At 29.6% G+C, this 22,195-nt stretch overlaps 1 protein-coding gene across 2 annotated transcripts; it reads left to right on the forward strand.

Moving 5' to 3' along the window:
• Positions 1-11,944: 11,944 nt before the first annotated feature.
• Positions 11,945-22,166, forward strand: Sip1 (septin interacting protein 1). 2 transcript variants are annotated; one of them, XR_014436026.1, is made up of 11 exons: positions 11,945-12,258; positions 12,438-12,633; positions 12,722-12,896; positions 12,969-13,921; positions 14,108-14,304; positions 14,381-14,809; positions 15,123-15,280; positions 15,357-15,625; positions 18,786-18,976; positions 19,672-19,851; positions 20,519-22,166. XR_014436026.1 is itself a non-coding variant. In XM_083084367.1 (8 exons), exons 1-8 carry the CDS (start codon positions 12,150-12,152, stop codon positions 15,603-15,605), a joined length of 2,466 nt encoding a protein of 821 aa, XP_082940493.1. In that variant the 5' UTR covers positions 11,945-12,149; the 3' UTR covers positions 15,606-15,694. The 2 variants fall into 2 exon arrangements, 1 of the variants encoding a protein (XP_082940493.1); XM_083084367.1 differs by lacking the exons at positions 18,786-18,976; positions 19,672-19,851; positions 20,519-22,166 and having other exon boundaries at positions 15,357-15,694.
• Positions 22,167-22,195: the final 29 nt, after the last annotated feature.

The following is a 22,195-nucleotide window of genomic DNA, read 5'->3' on the forward strand; positions in this document are numbered from 1 at the left end:
CTGTTATTGCATATCTATTATTAATAATAAGTGTCGCGTAATTAATCATCGCTAATCATTCTCGTCTGGACTATGTAAAAATGTTTAGTAAATTTTATATTATACGTATATTTTGGACATTTTCGTGTAATAAATTATTCCATGTAATAAATTATTTTGTATTAAATTTCATTTCGTGTAATAAATTATTCCATGTAATAAATTATTTTGTGTTAAATTTCAAATTATATTTTACATTAACTTTTTTAACTATTAAACCCTGTATTGAAAAAAAATAAAAAATAAAAAAAATTTTTCCTCCTCGATATATCTCTACCTTAACGAAGGCATTTGCCAGGTGAGGAGGTTTGAGTACTCTAATGAACCTAAGAGCTATGCCGGCGGTAACACACGCCGATATTCATATAGACTATTCTTATATTTAAAATAATCTTAAGTATCTTAGATTGCTTCTTAAGATTCTGTTTAGTTAGTAAAATAAGTTATATAATAAGTTATATAATAAATAGTTATATAACATTTTCCAACTTACTTAAGACGATCTTAAATATAAGAGTGAATTATGAATACTGGCCGTCGTTACCGGCAGGGACACCCAGGACAGGTCGAAGAGGAAGAGTCAGACTAAGAGAGATACCAAAATTATTATATTATTTATTCATATTAATTATTTATTATATTAATATATTAATTAATACATATTAATTAATATATAATAATATTTATTATATTATTATATTAATATTTTTGAATAAAATGAATTATTAATATTTTTGAGTAAAATGAAGCAAAAGAGACAATAATCGAAAGAATAAAGAAAAATAGACTTCAGCAATTTGAATATTTGTTAAAAATGCCTGAAGACAACAAATGGCCACAGAATTCCGATGGACATCACAAGAAGAAGAAGCGTTTCTACAGTTTTTAGGACGAGGCAGTGCGACAGTTCATAACAATCCGAAGACTCTAACAAAAAGATACATTGGACAAAGACGCATAATGATTAGACATATAAAAAGACAGCTCTTGCAAAGAGTTATAAAATTTACTAATAATATTATTTCACTTATACTTTGTTATTTACAAACATATGTATATTAAATAAATAATGTATGTTTTTTCCAACTACGATGTTCACTTTAATACATGATACCACAATTACCTCGTTAACATTATTGTAAGCAAATATAACAGTAATAATATCTCGCACATCATAGTGTCCGAATATTAATGCGAGTCACTGTAAATTTAAATTGTTTACCTTTTTTTTATTTACCTTTAATTTACTTTTTTATGTGTTTTTCTTCGACTTGCGAGTTCGACCGCTATTTTTAAGTTTCATATTCGTATTCAGGAGTTAAAAATACGTAGAAATTGGGTATTCTTACCCATTATTTCATATAAGTAGGTTTTCCGAAGGTTTACCTTATTTTTGTATTTATTATTTTTATCCTTTTTCAGCCTATATCTCCAAAACTATTTGAGTCCGACCCTTATATATATATACGAAATTACTCGGGAAAATCTTCCCTATAACATATTTAAAAATAAAGCAAATCGGTGAACAAATAAAGTAGAATCTTTATGTCAATATTTCTCACATTTATTTGTTAATAACTTTTGAATAAAGAACGACCGCCGGCTAAAACCTTCAGAATGTTAATCAGGGATAACATCTTCACAACATACGTCAATAACACATTTGTGCGAAGGTGGGCCCTTTTTATGCATAATTATCCTTAGATTTCTATCACTTTGATTTTTCTACTTGACAATCTCAATATAATTTGGATTGTGAGAGAACACGAAGTAAAATAATCGAATTATAGATGGAAATAATTAGCATAACGAAAGACTTCATGAGTGATGAATAGTTTAATAAATAATCAATTAATCTTAATCAATAAATTATTCTATAATTTAATATTCCTCGCGCAAATATTTTATATTACAGAAAATATTTCGGCAACGAGAGAATTATCAATAACACCGTGTTCGACCTCGATAAACAGTATCGTGCTATTGTTAATACGTTAATTCTCTCGTTGCCGAAATATTTTCTGTAATATAAAATATTTGCGCGAGGAATATTAAATTATATTAATATATATAATATTAATATAATATATATATATATATATATATATATATATATATATAATATTAAAGAGTATTAATTGATTATTTATTAAACTATTCATCACTCATGAAGTCTTTCGTTAATTGTTTAATAAATAATCGATTAATTAATCCATAAATTAAAATACTTCTGTTATTTAATATTTAGCGTTCATGTATATTTTATAATATATAAAATATTTTGGCAACGAATTATCAGTAACACGGTGTTCGACTTTGGCAATATAAAATATAAACAGTAGCGCGCTACATTACGGCTTTGTCATCATTCGCACGGTGACTCTCGAGTAATAAAGTAGTAATGAGAAACGCTTCGTATATTGTAATTTTTGTACTAAACACGATTACGATTAGTATCGAAACATAATTTACTATAAATATTAATAAGTATTAATTAATTAAAAATTAATTAACGACATAAAACTGTATCGCAACGATAAATCTTTATCGAATCGCATTCATTCGTAACTGCGAATAAAAATTGAAACAGGGGATACCAAAAAAGGGCATAAGAGAATTAATTATGTTATGACCTTTCAATTATATTGATGCTTATTATAATGATATTTCCTTAACAATATTAGAATTAAATATATTTCGACCAATGCTTTAAATTTTCTCAATCCTGGTTAATTAAACAATATACAATTTAATCGAGAATCGATTTAATGTGATAGGAATCCAACATATTAAATAATCACATCGATGTTTGCAATCTTTACGGACAATAATTATTATTTTAATATTTAGAGTCACAAATATATTCCATCCGTGTTACTTTATCATTCTACTTGATAATCTAAATATAATTTGGGGGGGGGGATTGTGAGAGAATACGAAGTAAAACAATCGAATTATAGATACAAATAATTAGCATAACGAAAGACTTCATGATAAATAGTTTAATAAATAATCAATTAATCTTAATCAATAAATTAAAATACTTCTATAATTTAATATTCCGCGAGCGAATATTTCATATTACAGAAAATATTTCGGCAACGAGAGAATTATCAATAACACCGTGTTCGACCTTGGTAAACAGTATCGCGCTATTGTTAATATGTTACACGGCTTTATTATCATTCACACAGCGGCCTTGAGTAGTGACGTGAGAGACGTTTCACATATTATCAAATTCTTTCTTTACATAGTCAACCTTGGCGATATAAACAGTACCGCAGTAATGTTTCTGACTTACGATCATTCGCTCAGTGGCTCTTGAGCAGTGAAGTAGTGATGTGAGACGTATCATATATTATCAAATTCTTTCTCTGAACACAATTGCAAGTGCAACGAGGAACTTTTCGTGAATGAGTGTAAGTGCAACGAGGAATTCAAATGCGTGCAACGAGGATTGAAGTGCCACGAGGAAAAAGCGAAAAAATCAAAAGAAAAAAGGAGGTTTTGGAAATGGATGGACCAATGAGAGAGATATGATGTAAGTCATTAATATAAATTATTTATCACATTCATTATTTATTATATTGTTGCGTCCCGTCCCGCTGAATGTATTCGTCACCCGTTGAATTCTTTCGAAGAAGATCGTTTCCGCGCGCGTTGTCAAGATGTTGTTATAAACAACGACTGTCAAAGAGTCTGAGCCTAGCTGTCAAGTTGTGCGAACGCGCGTCTATTTGTGATCCATTTTACGATTATTCTGAATTCTTGTATGTTACACGCGGTTTGTTAAAATTCTTGTGCACCTTAAATCGCGTTATTATTTACGAGTGCACGAACGTCAGCGTATGCCGATTGTGTCGCGCGCATTCGATATATATTGTTCCGCGGACGCAATAATATATAAATTATTTATCATTAGTATATATTCAAAATATACATATTTCACGTTTTGTTTTATTTCTTTGATAGTGATTCAATAGTGATTTTAAATTGTAACATATATAATACATATACTTATAAAAAATATTCCGTTTTATTTTAAAATAATTAAAACATTTATAAAATTTTTTATTAATTAATATTTTCAGATACTTCTTATATTTTATAAAACATTTCATATTAATATATTTATTTAAAAATTTCATATAAAATAAATATTTCATATAAAAACAAAAATTTTTTATTTATCATTTTTAAAAGTTTATATCTATAAGAAATATAAATTATTTTGTAATTACGCGATTTATAACATTAAAATATATCTATTTAAAAGTAAAAATTAATTGCGCGCAATAATTAATTTCAAAATAAATTATTTTGAACATTGCTTTATATAATAGATTTTCTCTTATCATTTATATTTTTATTTATCGTTTATATTTGCAAATTAAAATTTATATAGTATATTACAAAATAAATTATATATTATATTATATATAAAATTATATATAACCCTCCCATGGGGTACACCTTGTCGCGGTGGGAGGGCTTAGTACCTGGATGGTGCCATGAGGTTTATCTTAAATTTTTCTATTTATGATAAATCTTAAGGTGCTTGAATGGGAAGCTAAGTACCCTTTCGCGTCGTCGATGCCGTCAACGTGCCGCGGACGGCAAGCGCTTCGTTATCGCATTTTCGCGTTGTAGTATTCTCGCGGCGTCGCGTTTTCGCGGAACTTTTGAACTTTTTCATATAAAATCCCAATTTCATTTATTATCACGAGTCTCTACTTCCGATGCCAATTAACTGGGATGTTCGAGTTTGCACACGTTGCTCTGTAACGTACACTCGCGCTTCGTGCTTCGTCAAGTGATTCGACCCGAATTGATTAGAACTCGATCGATTGCTCGGAATGGTCGTCAATGGGTCCCTTCTCTTTGCTCGTCTACAGCCACATGCACTGCGTGTGTTAACCCTGTCGAGGAGTCGAGTGGATTCCCCTAGGCACGATTTTCGCTCGGTAAAAGGGGTTGCCTCCCCATTTTCTAAATTGCTGAATGTTAGCATTTAAAAAATGTGGGTATCCTCTTCTTTTGCCGTCTACTAGCCTGGTGTAGCATATAGCAACCGCGAGAGGCATAATATGTCCGGGCGGAGCACCTGAAATCGTGCTTAGCGGGTCCAGGTTCGATACGAGATAGGATAATTATGCGCGAAAAAGAGTTGGTGAACTTCATTTTCCTCTATTTCCGTCAATCGTTTCGTCTTCTTTTCGGTTTGGACTTAATCCTTGCTCGTTGTATCGTTGCGTTCCCGACCTATTGGCTCGAAGCTGATTCTCATAAGTAAAATGGGATTTTCGCTCGTACCGAAACCGGGAGTGTCGTACAAAGTATATATATATTAAATATATACATCGCGCGATCAAATTTTTAATCGTACCGAATTAGTGCGGGAGTGCCGTTTAGTATCGCGCGTAAAATAGCGGAAATAGCGATATAAAAATATCGCTCGTGAGTGCGGGAGTGCCGTTAATAGTATCGCGCGTCAACAACATGAGAGGAGGAAGAGGCCTGGGAGAGGCATCTTGCATCGGCGGAGCAACCTGATGGTGAATATCTATTATTTATATATTAATCGTTATAAATCGTTAACTTGTTATAAACAAACAATAATTCGATCTTATTATTTAAATGAATTAAAGAGAAAGATTTTTATAAAAATCATATAAAATTTTCTATTTAAAAAACAGTTTCAAAAATTTATAAAATTTTTCCATACGTGTTTATCTGCTTATTATTTTACACATCGGATATAAAATTCCGCGCGATAAAAATTTGTTTAAATATTAATTGCATTTTGTGAGCATTATTATAAATTAATTTTATATTTGTATGTTACAGACATCTAGCTTCGATAACAACAACTCCGCTGTTGCGCATCAATGCCGGTGAGTGAAAAAAACTTTTATTTAACTTTAAGGTAACGGATTCGTAGAGATTGCAGATGTAGATGTAGATTGTAGATTGTAGATAAATCCGTTGCCTTAAAATGGATGAGCTAGGATGGATTAAATTAAATAAATTAAATTAAATAATTTAATTAAATTAATTAAATTAAATAAAATAATTTTAATAAATTCTTTCGAACTTATGCTTTGCATCTATTGCGAAAATATTTTGAAATATTAATTAAAAAAAGAAGAGATCAAGAAAAGATTTTTTTGTAAAGATTTTGTCTAATTTATTAAATAAAGGACACGCATTAACAATTATCAATTTTATCAATTTTTGATACTAATTTATTCTTATAATACGCACTTATCTTCTAATTGCTCATAGCTCATCCATCGTAGAATTTGTTTGTAGATATTGTTTTTAAACTTTACTTTAACTGAATATAAAGCCAAATGATTAATTAATTTAATAATTTGTAATATGATAAATACACATATTAATTTTATATTTTATTAAAAAAAAATTTATAGAAATTTGTAGTAATTTGGCTTTATTTCAGTTAAAATAAAGTTATATTCAATATTTAACGAACGATCGTGAAATCGAACGTTCGTTACTAAATGAGCGTAAATATTTCACGCTCTTTTGCCGGTAATTATCTGGCAAAAGAAGGAGTAATTATCTCCTTCTTCGATCTCTGATTAGAGATCGAGAAAGAAAGTGGCCAGGATCAACGAAAGGTAGGTTCAACTGGCCTGAAGAGTATGGTTAGGGCACGCGGTTAGGGCACGCGGTTAGGGCACGTGACTAAAATATATACATGATTAGGTAAGGTGATGATTAGAAATAGGTTCCTCAAATCTCGAATAATTTTAGTTAATCAGGAAGTAGGGTTGTTAAGGCTATTAAGAAAAACGATTAGAATTCTTCTATTAATATTAGGGTTGTTAGGGCTCTTAAGATCATTAAAATTCTGTAATAGTAGGATTGTTAGAGCTATTAAAATTATTAGAATTTTTTAATAGTAGGGTTGTTAGGGCTATTAAGGAAGATTCATTCTTTCTTTTAATATTCCAATAATCCTAGGGGTAAATTAAAATTATTTTAATTAAGTTGAATTTATTTTTAAAAACGTTGTGAAAATAAATATAACATGTTTTAAAAATAAAAATGTTTTAAAAGTGAAATTTAAATTATCAAAATTAGCTTCAGAAATATTAAAGAAATTGCATAATTATTAACGTTTAAGAAATCTTAACATGTTATATTTTATTTTAAAACTTAAAAATATATGTGTATTAAATCAAATATAATATTTAATCCAAATGTTAATGCTATCAATATCAAATTATTATATCGATGTTATTAAATATTTGAATAAATCGAATTTTATTATTTGATATTGATAGCATCATAAATTTGTAAATTGTAAATTGTAAATTATTAATAGTTATAATTGTATTTTAATTATAATCTAACATTGATATTTTAATTGTAAAATACAATACAATTATGACTATAATTATATTATATGAAATTGTATTTACGATTGTAAATTCTTATGTAAATTACACGAAAAATTATCGAAAGTATACGTATAATGATTACATAATAGTAATTAACATAACAGTAATTCATTAAATTAAAGTATATGTTTCTGTAGTATATATTTTTGGAATATTCATAAAAGAGTAACTGTTTGTATTTTCATGTCAAAGAGTCATTAATAAATTCGGAAAATTTTTATATAAAATGTAAAAATTCGATGCTAAATTAATGATTAAATATAAGCGTTATAAAATTTGACGGACGCCTTTGTTACAGAATCGCGAGTCAATTATTATAAATTTAATGATATGCTTTCCATTAGCTTTATTTATTTATGAATTCCATATCGTACGGAACTGAATATTCTTAAAATAAATTATTAAATTATGATTGCGAAAATACCGTGTTCTTTCCGCGTTCTCTTCGCGTCCTTATACAAGATTATCATTTTAACAGAAGAATTTTATCACTGTCCTTCTCGTCTTAAGATAATATTCCTAGATAATATTCCTAAATATTGCTAATTAAATATAAAGAAATGTCGAATAAGAGAGTAAAGATTCGATGTGATAAATCAACGATTAAATATTAGCTTCATAAAATTTAACGATCACCTTCGATATTATAGAATCGCGAGTTAATTATCATGAATTTAATAATTTGTTTTTTCAGTTATATTTGTATTTACGAATTTTTTTTTTCGTATCCAAAAATATTCATAAATTAATAAATTACCGTTGCGAAAACACCGCGTTTTTCTCGCGTTCTTTTTCGCGTTCTTAGACGAGATTGTCGTTTTAATGAAAGAGTTATTTTTGAAGAGTTATTTTATTAGTTATCATTGTTCCTTCCGTTAAATAAACTTTAATGAAAGTTGCGTGGCTCATACCACCGAAGAGTCGAAACGATTTTCATCATGGAGAATTATTTCTCACCGGTTCTTATAAGATCCATTCGCGACGTCTAGTTCGGTGGCCTGTTGAAAATTGGGAATTTTTATTGTAAATAATAATCCCAGGTTTTCCTGGCAATTTCCGACAGCAATGATTTCGGTAGTCATTCAACGACGAACGCCATACGCTTCTTTAAAGTCGAATTAATTTAAATAATATATATTTAGATGTGAGATAAATGCATCTATTCCTTTCTTCGTTAAATATGTTCTGTCATTATTAGGATTGGAATTATTATTGCCTAATGCCAGAAATATTTAATAGTAGATTAAATATGGATATAGCGTTGTGTATAAATTTCTATTTTTCAAGTAATTTCATATTATAATTAGTTTTTATTAACCTTTTGGATAAAAATGATTACGAACGAATATATTTTATTAATTATTAATTAATTATCTCATTTGAAAAATTATTTCTAGGTACTGGGGATATTAATATTAGTTTTTAGTTTCTTTTAAGAAACTATTTGCAGGTATTGGACATTCATCGCCATTTTAGAATATTAATTTTTAGATATATACCATTTTATATATATGTATAATAAAATACATGCACAAATTAACGTATCCAAAATATTTTTATAATTTTTATTAATATGATATATTATATATACGCGAAATTATATATGAATGTTACATAAAATGTGCAAATACTTAAAAATTTAGAGACGAATCGAATGGGTACTCCTATATCAGTAAGATATTGATTAAAAGAAAAGAAATTACTAATTTAAACGTTATAAGAATAAGAATCTAGAGAATTAATCCAGAATTAATTGTTTAAAATTATTTGATTTATTTTATTTTACACAGTTTGAATTGAAATTTTTTAAATCTTGCTGATACCGTGTTCGATTTGTCTCGCGCGCGCGAACGGTACCCCAAATTATGTGTTCGCACATTTAACACAAACTCCAATACATGTATTTTATTATTTATAAATATAATCGTTCGTAATCACATTTCAATAAAAAAGGTCGTTATATCCATTTAATTTTCAATAAAGAAATATATCTCTTAATAATGGAAGAACATGTTTTTTGATGTGCATATCAATTTCGTGAATTGAAGATAATGACGAGGGATAATTGTCGTTGATTTATTACTAAAATCATTGCTATCGGGAATAGTCCGGAAGATCCAGGATTTGTTCCTTCCTACAGTGAAGTTCCCGACGTTCAATGGATCACTTAACTTTTCTTCGCAGATTGATCTTGCGAAATCTGATGTAGAAACAAGATGTTAATATCGTTCTTTATTTTTAAGGTCACTCCTCTTTTTATCGGATATTACCGGTATGTCATCCGCGTATCAAATGGCGTCGAATTATATTATAAAATTTATGCGCAATCGATTATTTTGAATATTATAGATTTATTTATTCGTTGCGTTTTATCTTATAAAAATTCGCACATAAATCAGTCGATGAATTATATATTCGCAAACATTACAGACCTCAAATTGTCTATCGAAATATCTTCGCCTTTGTGTGATAATAATTATATCGCGCGTGTGTCCATTAAGGGCGCTTCGATTATTATATTATAAAAATTATACATATCGCGATCAAATATTCCGCATATTATGGACTTATTTATTCGTCGCGTTTTCTCGTGAATTCGAGTCGCGATTTATCTTATAATTTAATCGTTGACTTATACATTGAAGCTTTGTTTATCTTTCCACGTCTTTGAATATTATTTGTAATAGTTCGTGCAAAATGCTGGTGGTGCAAATATTTTCTTCTGTAATTTAAGAGACGATCGATAACTTTATTAATGACTGTTTTAAACGTGATTCTTTACATTATTTAAATCTTATTAAACTACAATTACATCGATTATTAGAAGGACTTTGAAAATAATTCGTTCCGTTATATTCTATTTTACCTAGCCACAACGCGATTTTTAATTATATTTTAAAGCTTATAGAGCTCATTTCATCTTATTCAGCTAATCATGCGCGAAATAGGATATGTATTTTATTCTCAATCGTGAAATTCATATTCAAAGTCGCGTATTAATCGCAAATAAATCGGACAGTGAATTTTATGTTCATAAACAATACGGATCACAAATGTTTGCCAAAATATCTTCGTCTGTCATCATTTATGTGATAATAATTATATCGCACGCGTGTCTATTGATGGTTTCGATTATCATATTATAAAAATTATGCGTATCTCGCAATTGAATATTCCGATTATTGTCGATTTATTTATTCGTCGTGTTTTCTCGCGAATTTTAAATCGCGATTTATTTAGTAATTTAATTGTTGATTTCGAAGTTTATTCTATTTTTTCATTTTGAATATTTCCTTTGATAATCTATAATACGAAATGCGTCAGTAATGCAAATACTTTCTTTTACGATCGAAGAAACGATCAATAATTTTATTAATGACTCTTTTGATCACGATTATTTACGTTATATAAAACTTATTGAATTCTATTATTGCATATCTATTATTAATAATAAATCAAAAGATCATTAAAAAATATATATAATCGACCAAAACTAGCCAAAACTCAGTTTTTGACGAAGTCTCACACTGACATAACGTTTTATCTCTCTTTTTCAAATTTGACAAGACGTTAATGATCTTGTAATTGTGATATGTAGAGTTTACAAAATTAAGATTTACATTGTTATACTCTTTTATCTGAACCTGTATACTTGAAAAGGACCATAACCATATGGTCGAAACATCGTAACTTTTAACAAATAAACAAGAATTTTGGCTAGTTTTGGTCGATTATATATATTTTTTAATGATCCTTTGATTATTCTACTAGCGATATTAAGATAATTTAAGAAAACCTTTAATAATAAATGTCGCGTAATTAATCTTCGCTGATCAGTCTCGTCTGGACTATGTAAAAATTTTTAGTAAATTTTATATATATTATACGTATATTTTATATTAAAATGGAACATATAAATTCTTTATATTTTATATAAAGGAAGAGACTTAAAATATTTTGCAACATCTATATTTTTCGAGTCTTAATTATAAAGACTTTAGAAGAATCAGTGATTAATTTGACAAATTCTATACATGTATTGATAATTAAATTTTTAAATAATTAAAAAAATGACTGATAAATATCAAAGATCAGTTTACTGCTAATTAAAAAGATTGATAGAAATACGGTTAAAAATGTTTTTATCCCACAGCAGGCATTTTGTGTTTTGTAAATAAAAAGATATAAATATGACAATGAATATAGAAAAAATATTTATTTCATCTTTGAATATTACAGTATCTTTCGCGATTGAATAATTTATTTACTATCAATTTACATAAGTATCTTGTTATACAGCACTGGTGCTATCGGCATTTCGTGCACATAGCACGGAACAAAACCAGAAATTGTGCACATTATATATTACCCTCTGAGAACATTCATGGACATTAGCTTTGTAGTTCATGTCCACATGTTTTCAATGTCCATAGAGGGAGTATCGCTTTCAGGGATCACCTAAAAGCAGGCCATGACATCTCTGTCTTCTCTCTGACTTCACATGCTTCGCAATCAGAGTTGATTAGAGTGGTTGGATTCAGGTTTTCTTTTTTAATGTTTTGTAATATGATTCGATCAAGTCTGATAGAAGATCATTGTAGTACGTGAACTTTTTGAAGTTATATCACTATATAAAATAATAAAACAATATTGTGTAACAAAATAATTAAATTATAAGACAAGATGTCTGAAGACGAAGTAGAAAGCTTTGAAATTACTAATTATGATTTAGATAACGAATTTAATATAAGTCGTCCTCAATGCAAACTTTCGAAGAAACAACAAATGCTAGGTATAATATATCGGAAATGTTATTAAAAAGGAGAATTAAATAAATCGAGAATTGAATGACAGTATGAAAATTATATGCTTGTATATATATATATATATATATATATATATATATATATATATATATATATATATATATATATAAATTTATAGCAACAACCTTTTCCAATTTGAACATAGGTATTTGGGCAGATGATAGCGATGAAGATGAATTATCTGTTAGACCATCTTTTAAGACTTTTAACAAGGGTCCTAAAAATTATACAGCACCAGTCAGTTTTGTTGCTGGTGGTATCCAACAAGCAGGGAAATCAAAAAATAAGGAAGATAAAGAGGAGACACAGAAATTTCAATCAAAATATCACAGTGATTCTAGGTGAGATTTAATATTTAACAGCATTTCTAGCATGTATATTTTTCTTCTACTTTTTATTTACAAAATAAATTTATATTTTATTTTTTAGCTCAGAAGATGAAAGACCAAACAATTCTATATCAGGTCATTTCTCTTTGAATTTAGACAGTGATATTGCAGGTCTGTGTAAAAAACGCAATCAAATAAATTCACTATTAATGAAAGATGGAATAGGTAGTTGGGAAATACATACAAAGGGTATAGGTGCTAAATTGTTATTACAGGTATTTTTTACATAATGATCTTATATAAATTCCAGCAAAACACAGGATAGTAATAAAAATTTTTTTATTTAGATGGGATTTGAACCTGGCAAAGGTTTAGGTAAACAATTACAAGGAATAAGTGCCCCAGTGAAAATACATTTCAGAAAGGGAAGAGGTGCAATTGGTGCGTATGGTCCAGAAAAGGTACCAAAAATGCCAGAAAAAATAAAAAATAATGATGGAGAAGACATAAAAGAACTTAAATCCAAAGTATCTCAATGGTATAAGGATGATAATAGCAATAAAAAGAAAGTTAGATACTGTTATAAAAGTGTCGATCAAGTTTTGGAAGATGGAAAATTAAATAGAAAGTTTTCAATGTCCAATGATATGAGCAGAGTTAAAGTTATTGATATGACAGGGCCAGAGCAAAGAATTCTCAGTGGATATCATGCGATAGCTGGGGGTCAGCAATATCCTGATGAAATTGTGACTATGTCTGATAAAAAATCTAAGATGAATTTTGCTTTGCCTGAATTACAGCATAATTTAAATTTACTTGTGGATATGTGCGAACAAGATATTATACAAAATCATCGACGAATGAGACATTTAAATGACATAATGGTTGCTTTAGAAACAGAAAAGAAGAACTTATCAAAAGTTGTGAATCAACATGAGCAACTTATTGATACTTTAGAGAATGTCCTTATGATTGTGGACAAGTTAATAAATGAAACAAATGAATTGTCTCTGCAAGAAACTGCAGAAGCTTTTAAAAATTTGCAAGACAATTATTACGAGGAATATAAAATGTACGAACTCGGCGAATTAGCCAGTAGTTTTGTGGCGCCAAAAATAAAAGATTGTTTGCTTAGTTGGAATCCACTCTTGCAACCGAAACAACCAATCAAATTATTTGAACAGTGGAAATGTGTTTTAGAAAGTGGAACTAGTAATATCACATTCCAAACACAGACTATGCATCCATACGATCAATTAGTATGGAATGCATGGATGCCATCAATTAGAGGAGCCATACAGTAAGTTATTCACATAATGAATTTTAATTATATAGTAATATAAAAGAAAAAATTAAAAATTTTTGTGAATACATACCCTAAATTTTTTATCATTCTCTTGAAGTCTATTTGAAATATATTTAAATATACAAACAAAAATGATTCTTTTCATAAACTCTTATTAAATATCCTTTATAAACAAATTAGGCAATGGACGTGTAGGCAACCTGATCCTCTCATTGAATTAATAGAACATTGGATGCCATTATTGCCCAACTGGATCTTAGAAAATATATTAGATTTATTAATTTTGCCAAAATTGACATTGGAGGTGGAAGAATGGAATCCTCTTACAGACACTATACCCATCCATACATGGATTCATCCTTGGTTACCATTATTATGTAAGCATATATTGATTTACATTTTTTACACATACAACTATAAAAGTAAATAATAATCGTATCTTATGTAAACTAGCAAATCGTTTGGATATTTTAATTTATCCAATAATACGCAGAAAATTAGGATCTGCATTAGGAGGCTGGCATCCATCGGATAGATCTGCTAGATTAATGTTGCAACCTTGGGCAGAAGTATTTGCTAAGGGGGATATGGAAGCGTTTTTAGTCAAAAATATTATACCAAAATTGCAATTAACATTATCTGAATTTGTCATAAATCCACATCAACAACATATAGATCTGTGGAATTGGGTGCACGAGTGGGAGGAATTGATCCCTGTTCATATTATGGCAGAACTTCTCGACAAATTCTTTTTTCCAAAGTGGTTGCAAGTTTTGGCACTTTGGCTCAATCATTCACCCAATTACGATCAAGTTACAAATTGGTATACGGGTTGGAAAAGTATGTTAAGTGATAAGTTATTGAGAGAACCAGTGATAAAAGGTATGATGGCAATTATCTATTTAAAACTTACATCTCATAGATCTCACTTTGATTTTCTACTTATAAACTCTGAAATCGAAAATAACTGCCACATAATTTAGAATGCACATAATTAATCTATTAATTTTATAGATGAAAATCAATGTAATTTGTAAAGTTTTGTAAGTTTTTGTAAATGTGTTGCTCCTTCTTCCTTGTTCTACATCTTTCTTTTGTAAATGTGTGTGCATTTTAATATCAAATTTAAATTATTTTTGTTTATTGCAATTACTATTCATTAAAGTATATCATGAAATATAAATATAATTTACAGAGCATTTCAAAAAAGCGTTGAACATGATGAATAGGGCCGTCAGTGAGTCACAAAATCATCAACCTGGCGCAATGGAACACGTTTCGTATTTAACGAGTCTAGAAAGAACCCAAGCGACAATGTCGCAAATGACATCAATCGTACAGCCAAGAATGGAGGTACGAAACATACACGTTTTGTGATTAAATTGCTCAGAATTATTCTTAAATATTACGTGTATTTCATTTTTCACAGAGACTTGCAGAAGCAGTGCGTACAGCTTCACAAATTCCGCATGGTTTTAAAGATCTTGTGCAAAAGAAATGTGAAGAGCGTGGTATATTATTTATGCCAATCCCGAACAAATATAAAGAAAGCAAGCAAGTATACAAAGTGGGCAAAGTTCAAGCGTATATCGACAGCAACGTTCTGTTTGTATGTCACAATGGTACAAATTGGATGCCAATGCATTTAAATACCTTGCTAGATATGTCCGAACTTTAAGATAATAGATTTTATTCAAGGTAACAAAATATTCAATGTGTATAACTATTATATTTATATTGTAAATATATTTTAAAAATTGACTGTTATTATATATTGATTCATGATGTATATTTAAGTCTAAATGCGCTGCAATTAACATCTTATTTTAGTGTGCTGTTCAAAGTACTACTATAATATAGTATAATAAGCTACTACTATAACATACTACTATAACATAGTAATTATAAGATTATACAATATTTTCGCATATATATATATATATATATATATATATATATATATATAGTATATATATTTTTTTCACCGTTTTTGTAGAATTTACTTGTAGAACTACTTTATATGAAATCGTGACATATACTTCAATATTTAATTTCATCAATTAATAATTCATAATTTTTTTTCATGTATACATTTTATCGATTTCTGTTCAAAGAGTCATACATGTAGGCGTCCCTGTTTATTTCACTACTGAAGCGTAGCTTTGAAACTTCTCAATATGGAAAGTTGCAAGTAACTCCCGCGGAATATATAGGGTAGGCCGAAAAGTATATATGAGAAATGGTCGTACGTTTGATAAAATTTAAAAACGCTTGAAATATTTATTCTTGATTTGCGAAATCTTTTCCCCGAGTAGCTTTCATTATAAATTTAATTAAAGTCATACAAGTTTTGAACAATCCTAATTAAAGAGATATCGATAAAAATTTGTACAAATACATTCAATGCATGTACACAATTTCATCAAATACTATTATCAAAAAACTACACTATTATCAAAACTATATTCTTATTACAATCAAAACTATATTCTTATTAATTAGTTTAGTGGTTGGATATTTATCTAAAAAATATTTGTTTTTATGTAATTTATCAAACTTTATTGTGAACATCTAATTCTAAACATAAATTACAATTTGATGTCATGTACTTCTTTTTATATAATTTTTTAAAAATATACTTTAGCTATAAATTATATGTATGCAATAAAAAATAATATAAATTATTAATAATATAAATTATCACATATCTTATCGTTTAAAAATACAGTGTGACATATAAATCGAAAAATACATTTATTTTTTATCGACTAGTGATTTATATATGTATACATATATAACATAAAAGCCGGAATACATACAAGAAAAAGAAAGTTTATAAAATTATAAAGTATATAAAATTTATCCGGCTTGATAAATAATTTAATAATCGTGAATCAAAAACATAATTTATATTATATATTTATATTATTTTTTTCTTTTAATACCATTCGGCTTTTTAAACAATATTGGAAAGAGGAATTCGCGACGCCTATGGATATGAGGACACCGACGCGACACTATTCCTTAGCTGTTCAAAGTGGTCCTGCAAAAGAGGCTAGACATCTCTCTCGCCTACACGCCTAGCAGATCCCGTCGGGTGTCGAGAACGCATTTGCATCAGATCGAAGTGTCCCTGCCTAGTAAACGTGCGGTTGCAATTGCATCCGAACGGTCCTTGCACTCTCGTGAATATGCGAATGCTGGTCCAAGGTGTCACGACACACCGATCAACATCAAGATGTTGCATATAAATATTATATATATATAATATTTATTTTAGAGAAATTATTTTTATTAAATTAATATCTTCTTTTTTTTTAAGAACAAAGTGTGCATTTTTTATAAAAATAATATAAATAGGAAATATTTCTATATAGACAACATATATTTTATTTTTATTTCAAAAAATTATTAATTATTTTACATAACAATTGCAATTAATATAACAATTCAGAGAAGTTTATTATAAAAAAATCTCAAGTTGAGATTATTTAATTACAACTTTATTACTTGGTATCATAACAAGAAAAATTTATGCACATATCAGGTTTAATAAAAAATTTTAATTTTCCTTGAAACTGACGCATTGCTATCTAGCTTTTACTAGGTCTCTCCTCTTTGTTGAAATTTAAACTTATATAATAATTATTATATACGGAATTATTATCCAAAAATGATGCTGATAATTGCAGCGCATTCAAATTTAATTATATATCATGAATATAAATCGATATAAAATAATATAATTAATCTAATATATATATATAAATTCTTGTTCTAACTCTCGTTAGAGAGAAAGAGAAAGGAAAAAAAAAGATTATTATTAGTTTATGTCTGTTAATGACATTTGACAATTGGTTTGTAGCTTTTAGCAGCAGCAACTTTTATCGGCGAGACAATTCGTTTAATTTTCGATTTTTTTAAATTATTACCATATATGATTATGGTATCAAATAACGAACATAGACTATATATACATAATTGCATTTCTAGCATCGAGAATAACTCGCGGAATGCGTCGTTGTGTTGTATTTTTCTACGTCATTTTAATTACAATAATTCGCAAAATAAAAGTTTAAAAGCTTAAAAGTATGGGATTGTAATTTTCGTAAATTATTCTTTAAAAATCGATGCTTCAAAGGAACCACAATATACAACGCACACTCGTATTAAAACGCGATCGAGCCCCATAGGCATTCCAATCCCACGCGAATCGCCGTCTCTAAGTCCACGCATAAAACGCCAAGTATTGGTGAGAACGCGTCGATAGTTTTAACGTTGTGATGTGCAAATCGATACATGCATTACTTTTTACGATATTCCTCCAAAATTCTTGGCTGTATATACTTGTCACCAGGAATATTGTAATATCTACAATTGCATATATTTAGAACATATTTAGATATTCGTGTTTCATAACTATTTATTAAAAAAATGAAAACTGTATTTTTTATTAGCAATATTTAATTTAATATTATACAAATTATATTGTTCATATTATGCGTAATCTTCTATACACGTCAAATCTAATCAGATACTCAAAGTGTTACAATTTTGAGTTACATCACCACAACTAGATTATGCATAGAATTTCATTTCAGTTTATATCGCGGATTATAGTAGTTTTAGTTTTTACTCTAAATATTTGCAAAATTATTCATCAGATCTACCGGTATCTAATCTGTAAAAGAGCGAGGAGATTGTACTTCCATGTTACATTCGAATCGAAGTATCTAAATCGTTAGTATTGGTTCAATTTGTAGCGCTTACGCAATTTACAATCTCTGTATTTTTTAAAGTGCGAAATGACTGATTAAATTTGCGCAAGAGTCGAACAAATTCGATGTGTGATTTACAGGATTAGATATTCCAAGGAATACATGCCCATGGCTTAACTCATTGCCGGCATTCACGTGGGCGTCGAATAAAGATTCTCTTAAGACGCAAGAGATTTACGTTTACGCTACATTGTAAGGAGATACAAAAGAATGTTAATATGCGAGTGTGGTACCGCTATGTGCTATTTATAAATGATCAGCCTCGTGACAGGTATGTGTCACATTTTTAAACAGACAAGTTATTTCCATTTGTTTGCGCTCTTAACGTCGATTTTATTTCTCATAGAAAATCTGGTTAAATTATTATCTAAACTATTTATTTATATCACAGGAAATTAAAGCGAAGCGATTTCATTAATTTTAACACTGGGATTTAACAATTGTTTCCGAAAAATTTCTGAAAAAGTAATAACGTGAACAGTTTTAGACAATAATAATTTTCAATGTTTTCGGATTATGAATATCATTATCTTATAAAACTATGTCTAAAGAGGTAAAGAGAGAAGGAAAAAAAATTTGAAAAGAAGATTAAAATCAAAATTAAAATTAAGATTAAATATACTTAAATTGATTAAATAGAAATATTAACAATGGATATGTTACTTCTTTATTCATTATGAATCGACCGTTGTCCATTTTTAATAAGATAAGTTGTAACTTATTCGTTATGTTCAATCGTCATCGTTACATTAGAGAATCCTGACACGTTTTCGTCTACATTTCAATCTTTCATAACGAACGATTATTCTTATTCATCTATTTTGAAATGGCGTGAATCGATTCGTTTAAAATGTCTAATAATGACGTGATTAGAGCTATACTATTGCTGATTTCGCAAGTTAAATTTTTTTATTCTCGTTTTTATTATGTTCATGAAGATAAATTTAATTTAAAAAATAATTTTAGAAGAAGAAGAAACAAATGCAATTAAGGAAAAGAATGAAAGAAAAAAAATACACAGAAATCATCACGCATAAAACAAAGAGAACAAGAACAGAGAACAAGAACAAAAAAACACCACGAAGAGGTACGGAAATTACTTTTCGGTCTCAGAAACCAAGTATCACTATCCGAGAAAGTTAACAGGTAATTTAGAAGAAAAATCAAGATTATTATCACGGATGAAAAGGGATATATGTCTCTGTTTGTAGACTGGTAAGAAATCTAACGCGGCTAAAATGCAATGCACGCGATATCCAAGCTTGCTTCCACCACGCGATCGTTACCTATCTCTACCTCTATCTACCTCCTTTGACTCTCTTTTCGCATTATCTGGAGGGCCTCCCAAGTTGCAAGTGCAGCCGTAATGCATGGAACTTATATCGTTGCACGGGCGCGCGCTTATGCGCGAATCGCTCGGGATAGTCGGAATGGGTCGTGATTTGTATCCGTAAGATACAAATGCAACTGTTCCGTATCACGCTAGCATGAAGACTAGTAATAGATTATGAAGTCTTACAAATGTCTTGATGAACAAAAAAATATTCCATCCACATAAAACAAGAGAATAAAAAAAGATGCTCTTTCTCTCTCGCATATCTTTTTTTCATAGAAGCAATATAGTATTTTCTAAAATAATAATATTAAAATAGTAAAATAGTAATATTATATAATATCTCTCCACAACACACATATACATATAATGTTTTAGAGAAAAGCAATCTGCTTATTAGAGTGAAACTTTTCCTTTCGACCACTTATAATTTATTTTTATGTCAGGTCCTTTTAAATATGTTTTCGTCGCTTTCTCCAGATCCTCTTAAGCGTGTCAAATCTTTGAACGACTGAATGAAATGGCTTCTTCTCTCGCCCACGCGTCGTGTTCTAAACTGCTCTCCAAACACGTTATCAACGATGTACCTTCTCTTCCTGCTTCCTCAAGCTGCAACGAGCCCTAAACGCATCGCGTCTAGATCGCATTTCCAACGGCAATCACTTCAATTGATAATATCACGATGCTTTTATGCAGACACATGAAAAGAAGTCATCAGAACGAGCGCGAACGAAGAGAGCACCCGGTGTATTGAAGCGCATAACAGGTGTGACTCGTGTATATGTGCGGTACTTATGCGAATAATCTGACTCGCTCTGAGCTGGCAGGTGTATATGTCCGTCCTGGATGTACGTCAGTATGAGAGTGATAAGAAAAAGAGAGAAACGTAATGAATTATTGTGTCGCTTGCGTATTATTATTTCATCTCACACGCTTTACGAACTTTCGTAGATTTCACATCGGAGATATCGCATCTATGCGTAGGAAACTTCTCCTAGATCTTGATGGAATTTCTCGCGTCGCGACACGACGAACGTTTAGTTTAACTATGCTTACCGTTAACCGACGTTGATGGTAACTAGAGAAATTGATCCTCGCACTATCACATCTCCAACGTGCCTCTACTTGTTCTCGTTCGCCAACTGTTATTGACAGATTTTTACTATACCTATATCGATGAGATACGAGATATAATTATCGAGGATATGTTCTCGATATTAGTAATTTCATTCAAAACAAAGATGAAAATTTACCACAATTTGAGATCTTTTTTCTTTATATTTTATCTTCCTCCGAAGGTATAGTTATAGAAACAATTACTAAACCGCAACGTCGAAGTTATCGGAATCGTACCGTTATTTGCTTTTCTACTCTAGTCAAGTATAAAATCCTTTCTAAGCAAGAATTCGCTTTCGACTTGACGAGCGCGTTCGCCATTTCCATAATTTTCTCTCGAAATTCTTCGCGAATTTAAAACCCGCTTGATGGAATAATTTTTTATCATCGCAATACGTTACACTCGTAATTTTTTTTCTATCTCAAGAACGACCGCGTGGAATACATTCCTTTAAAAAAAGTTTATTTAAAACGTTTATTTTCTCATTCCGTTGCATTCGCGAGAAATTGCCGCGTAGAAGGGAGGAGGGAAAGAAAGGGCGAGTCGAAGTCGTCTAGTTGCGGGTGATTTTCTGCGGCCCTTTAATCGAGAGAAGGAGGAATGCGTGGCGACGCAGCGTGCGTAATGAGTAATGACATCTGGTCGGCAAAGGGCGGGGCCAACAGGTCCCACGCGATCTCCTCCTGGTGCACGGCTGCACCAGACTGCACATATAGACCTTCGACTCGTTTCTGCACGCTTAAGCATTCGCGTACACTCGATTTAAAATGATCAGCATCGGCTTTTGTCAAGCGAGTCTCGACGATTCACGAGGATTCACCGGAATCACAAGATTCCGAAAATGATAATTCCGAAAGATATGACAGAATGTCTCAGAATCTCTCATATAGAATGATCCTCTTAACCGCAACTTCTTTAATAAAATTTGAGATAATCTTTCCCTAAAATGTGTCAAGGAAAGTCATTATGTCATTTCGATTTTTAACATGTGCATATTTTTATGATTAAATATGGTCGAATATTTCTATTTTAACTTTTAA

This window comes from Camponotus vicinus, unplaced genomic scaffold, assembly GCF_025532165.1.
Source record: "Camponotus vicinus isolate PSW18456_S1 unplaced genomic scaffold, iyCamVici1.0 SCAF_1, whole genome shotgun sequence".
NCBI classification, from domain to species: domain Eukaryota; kingdom Metazoa; phylum Arthropoda; class Insecta; order Hymenoptera; family Formicidae; genus Camponotus; species Camponotus vicinus.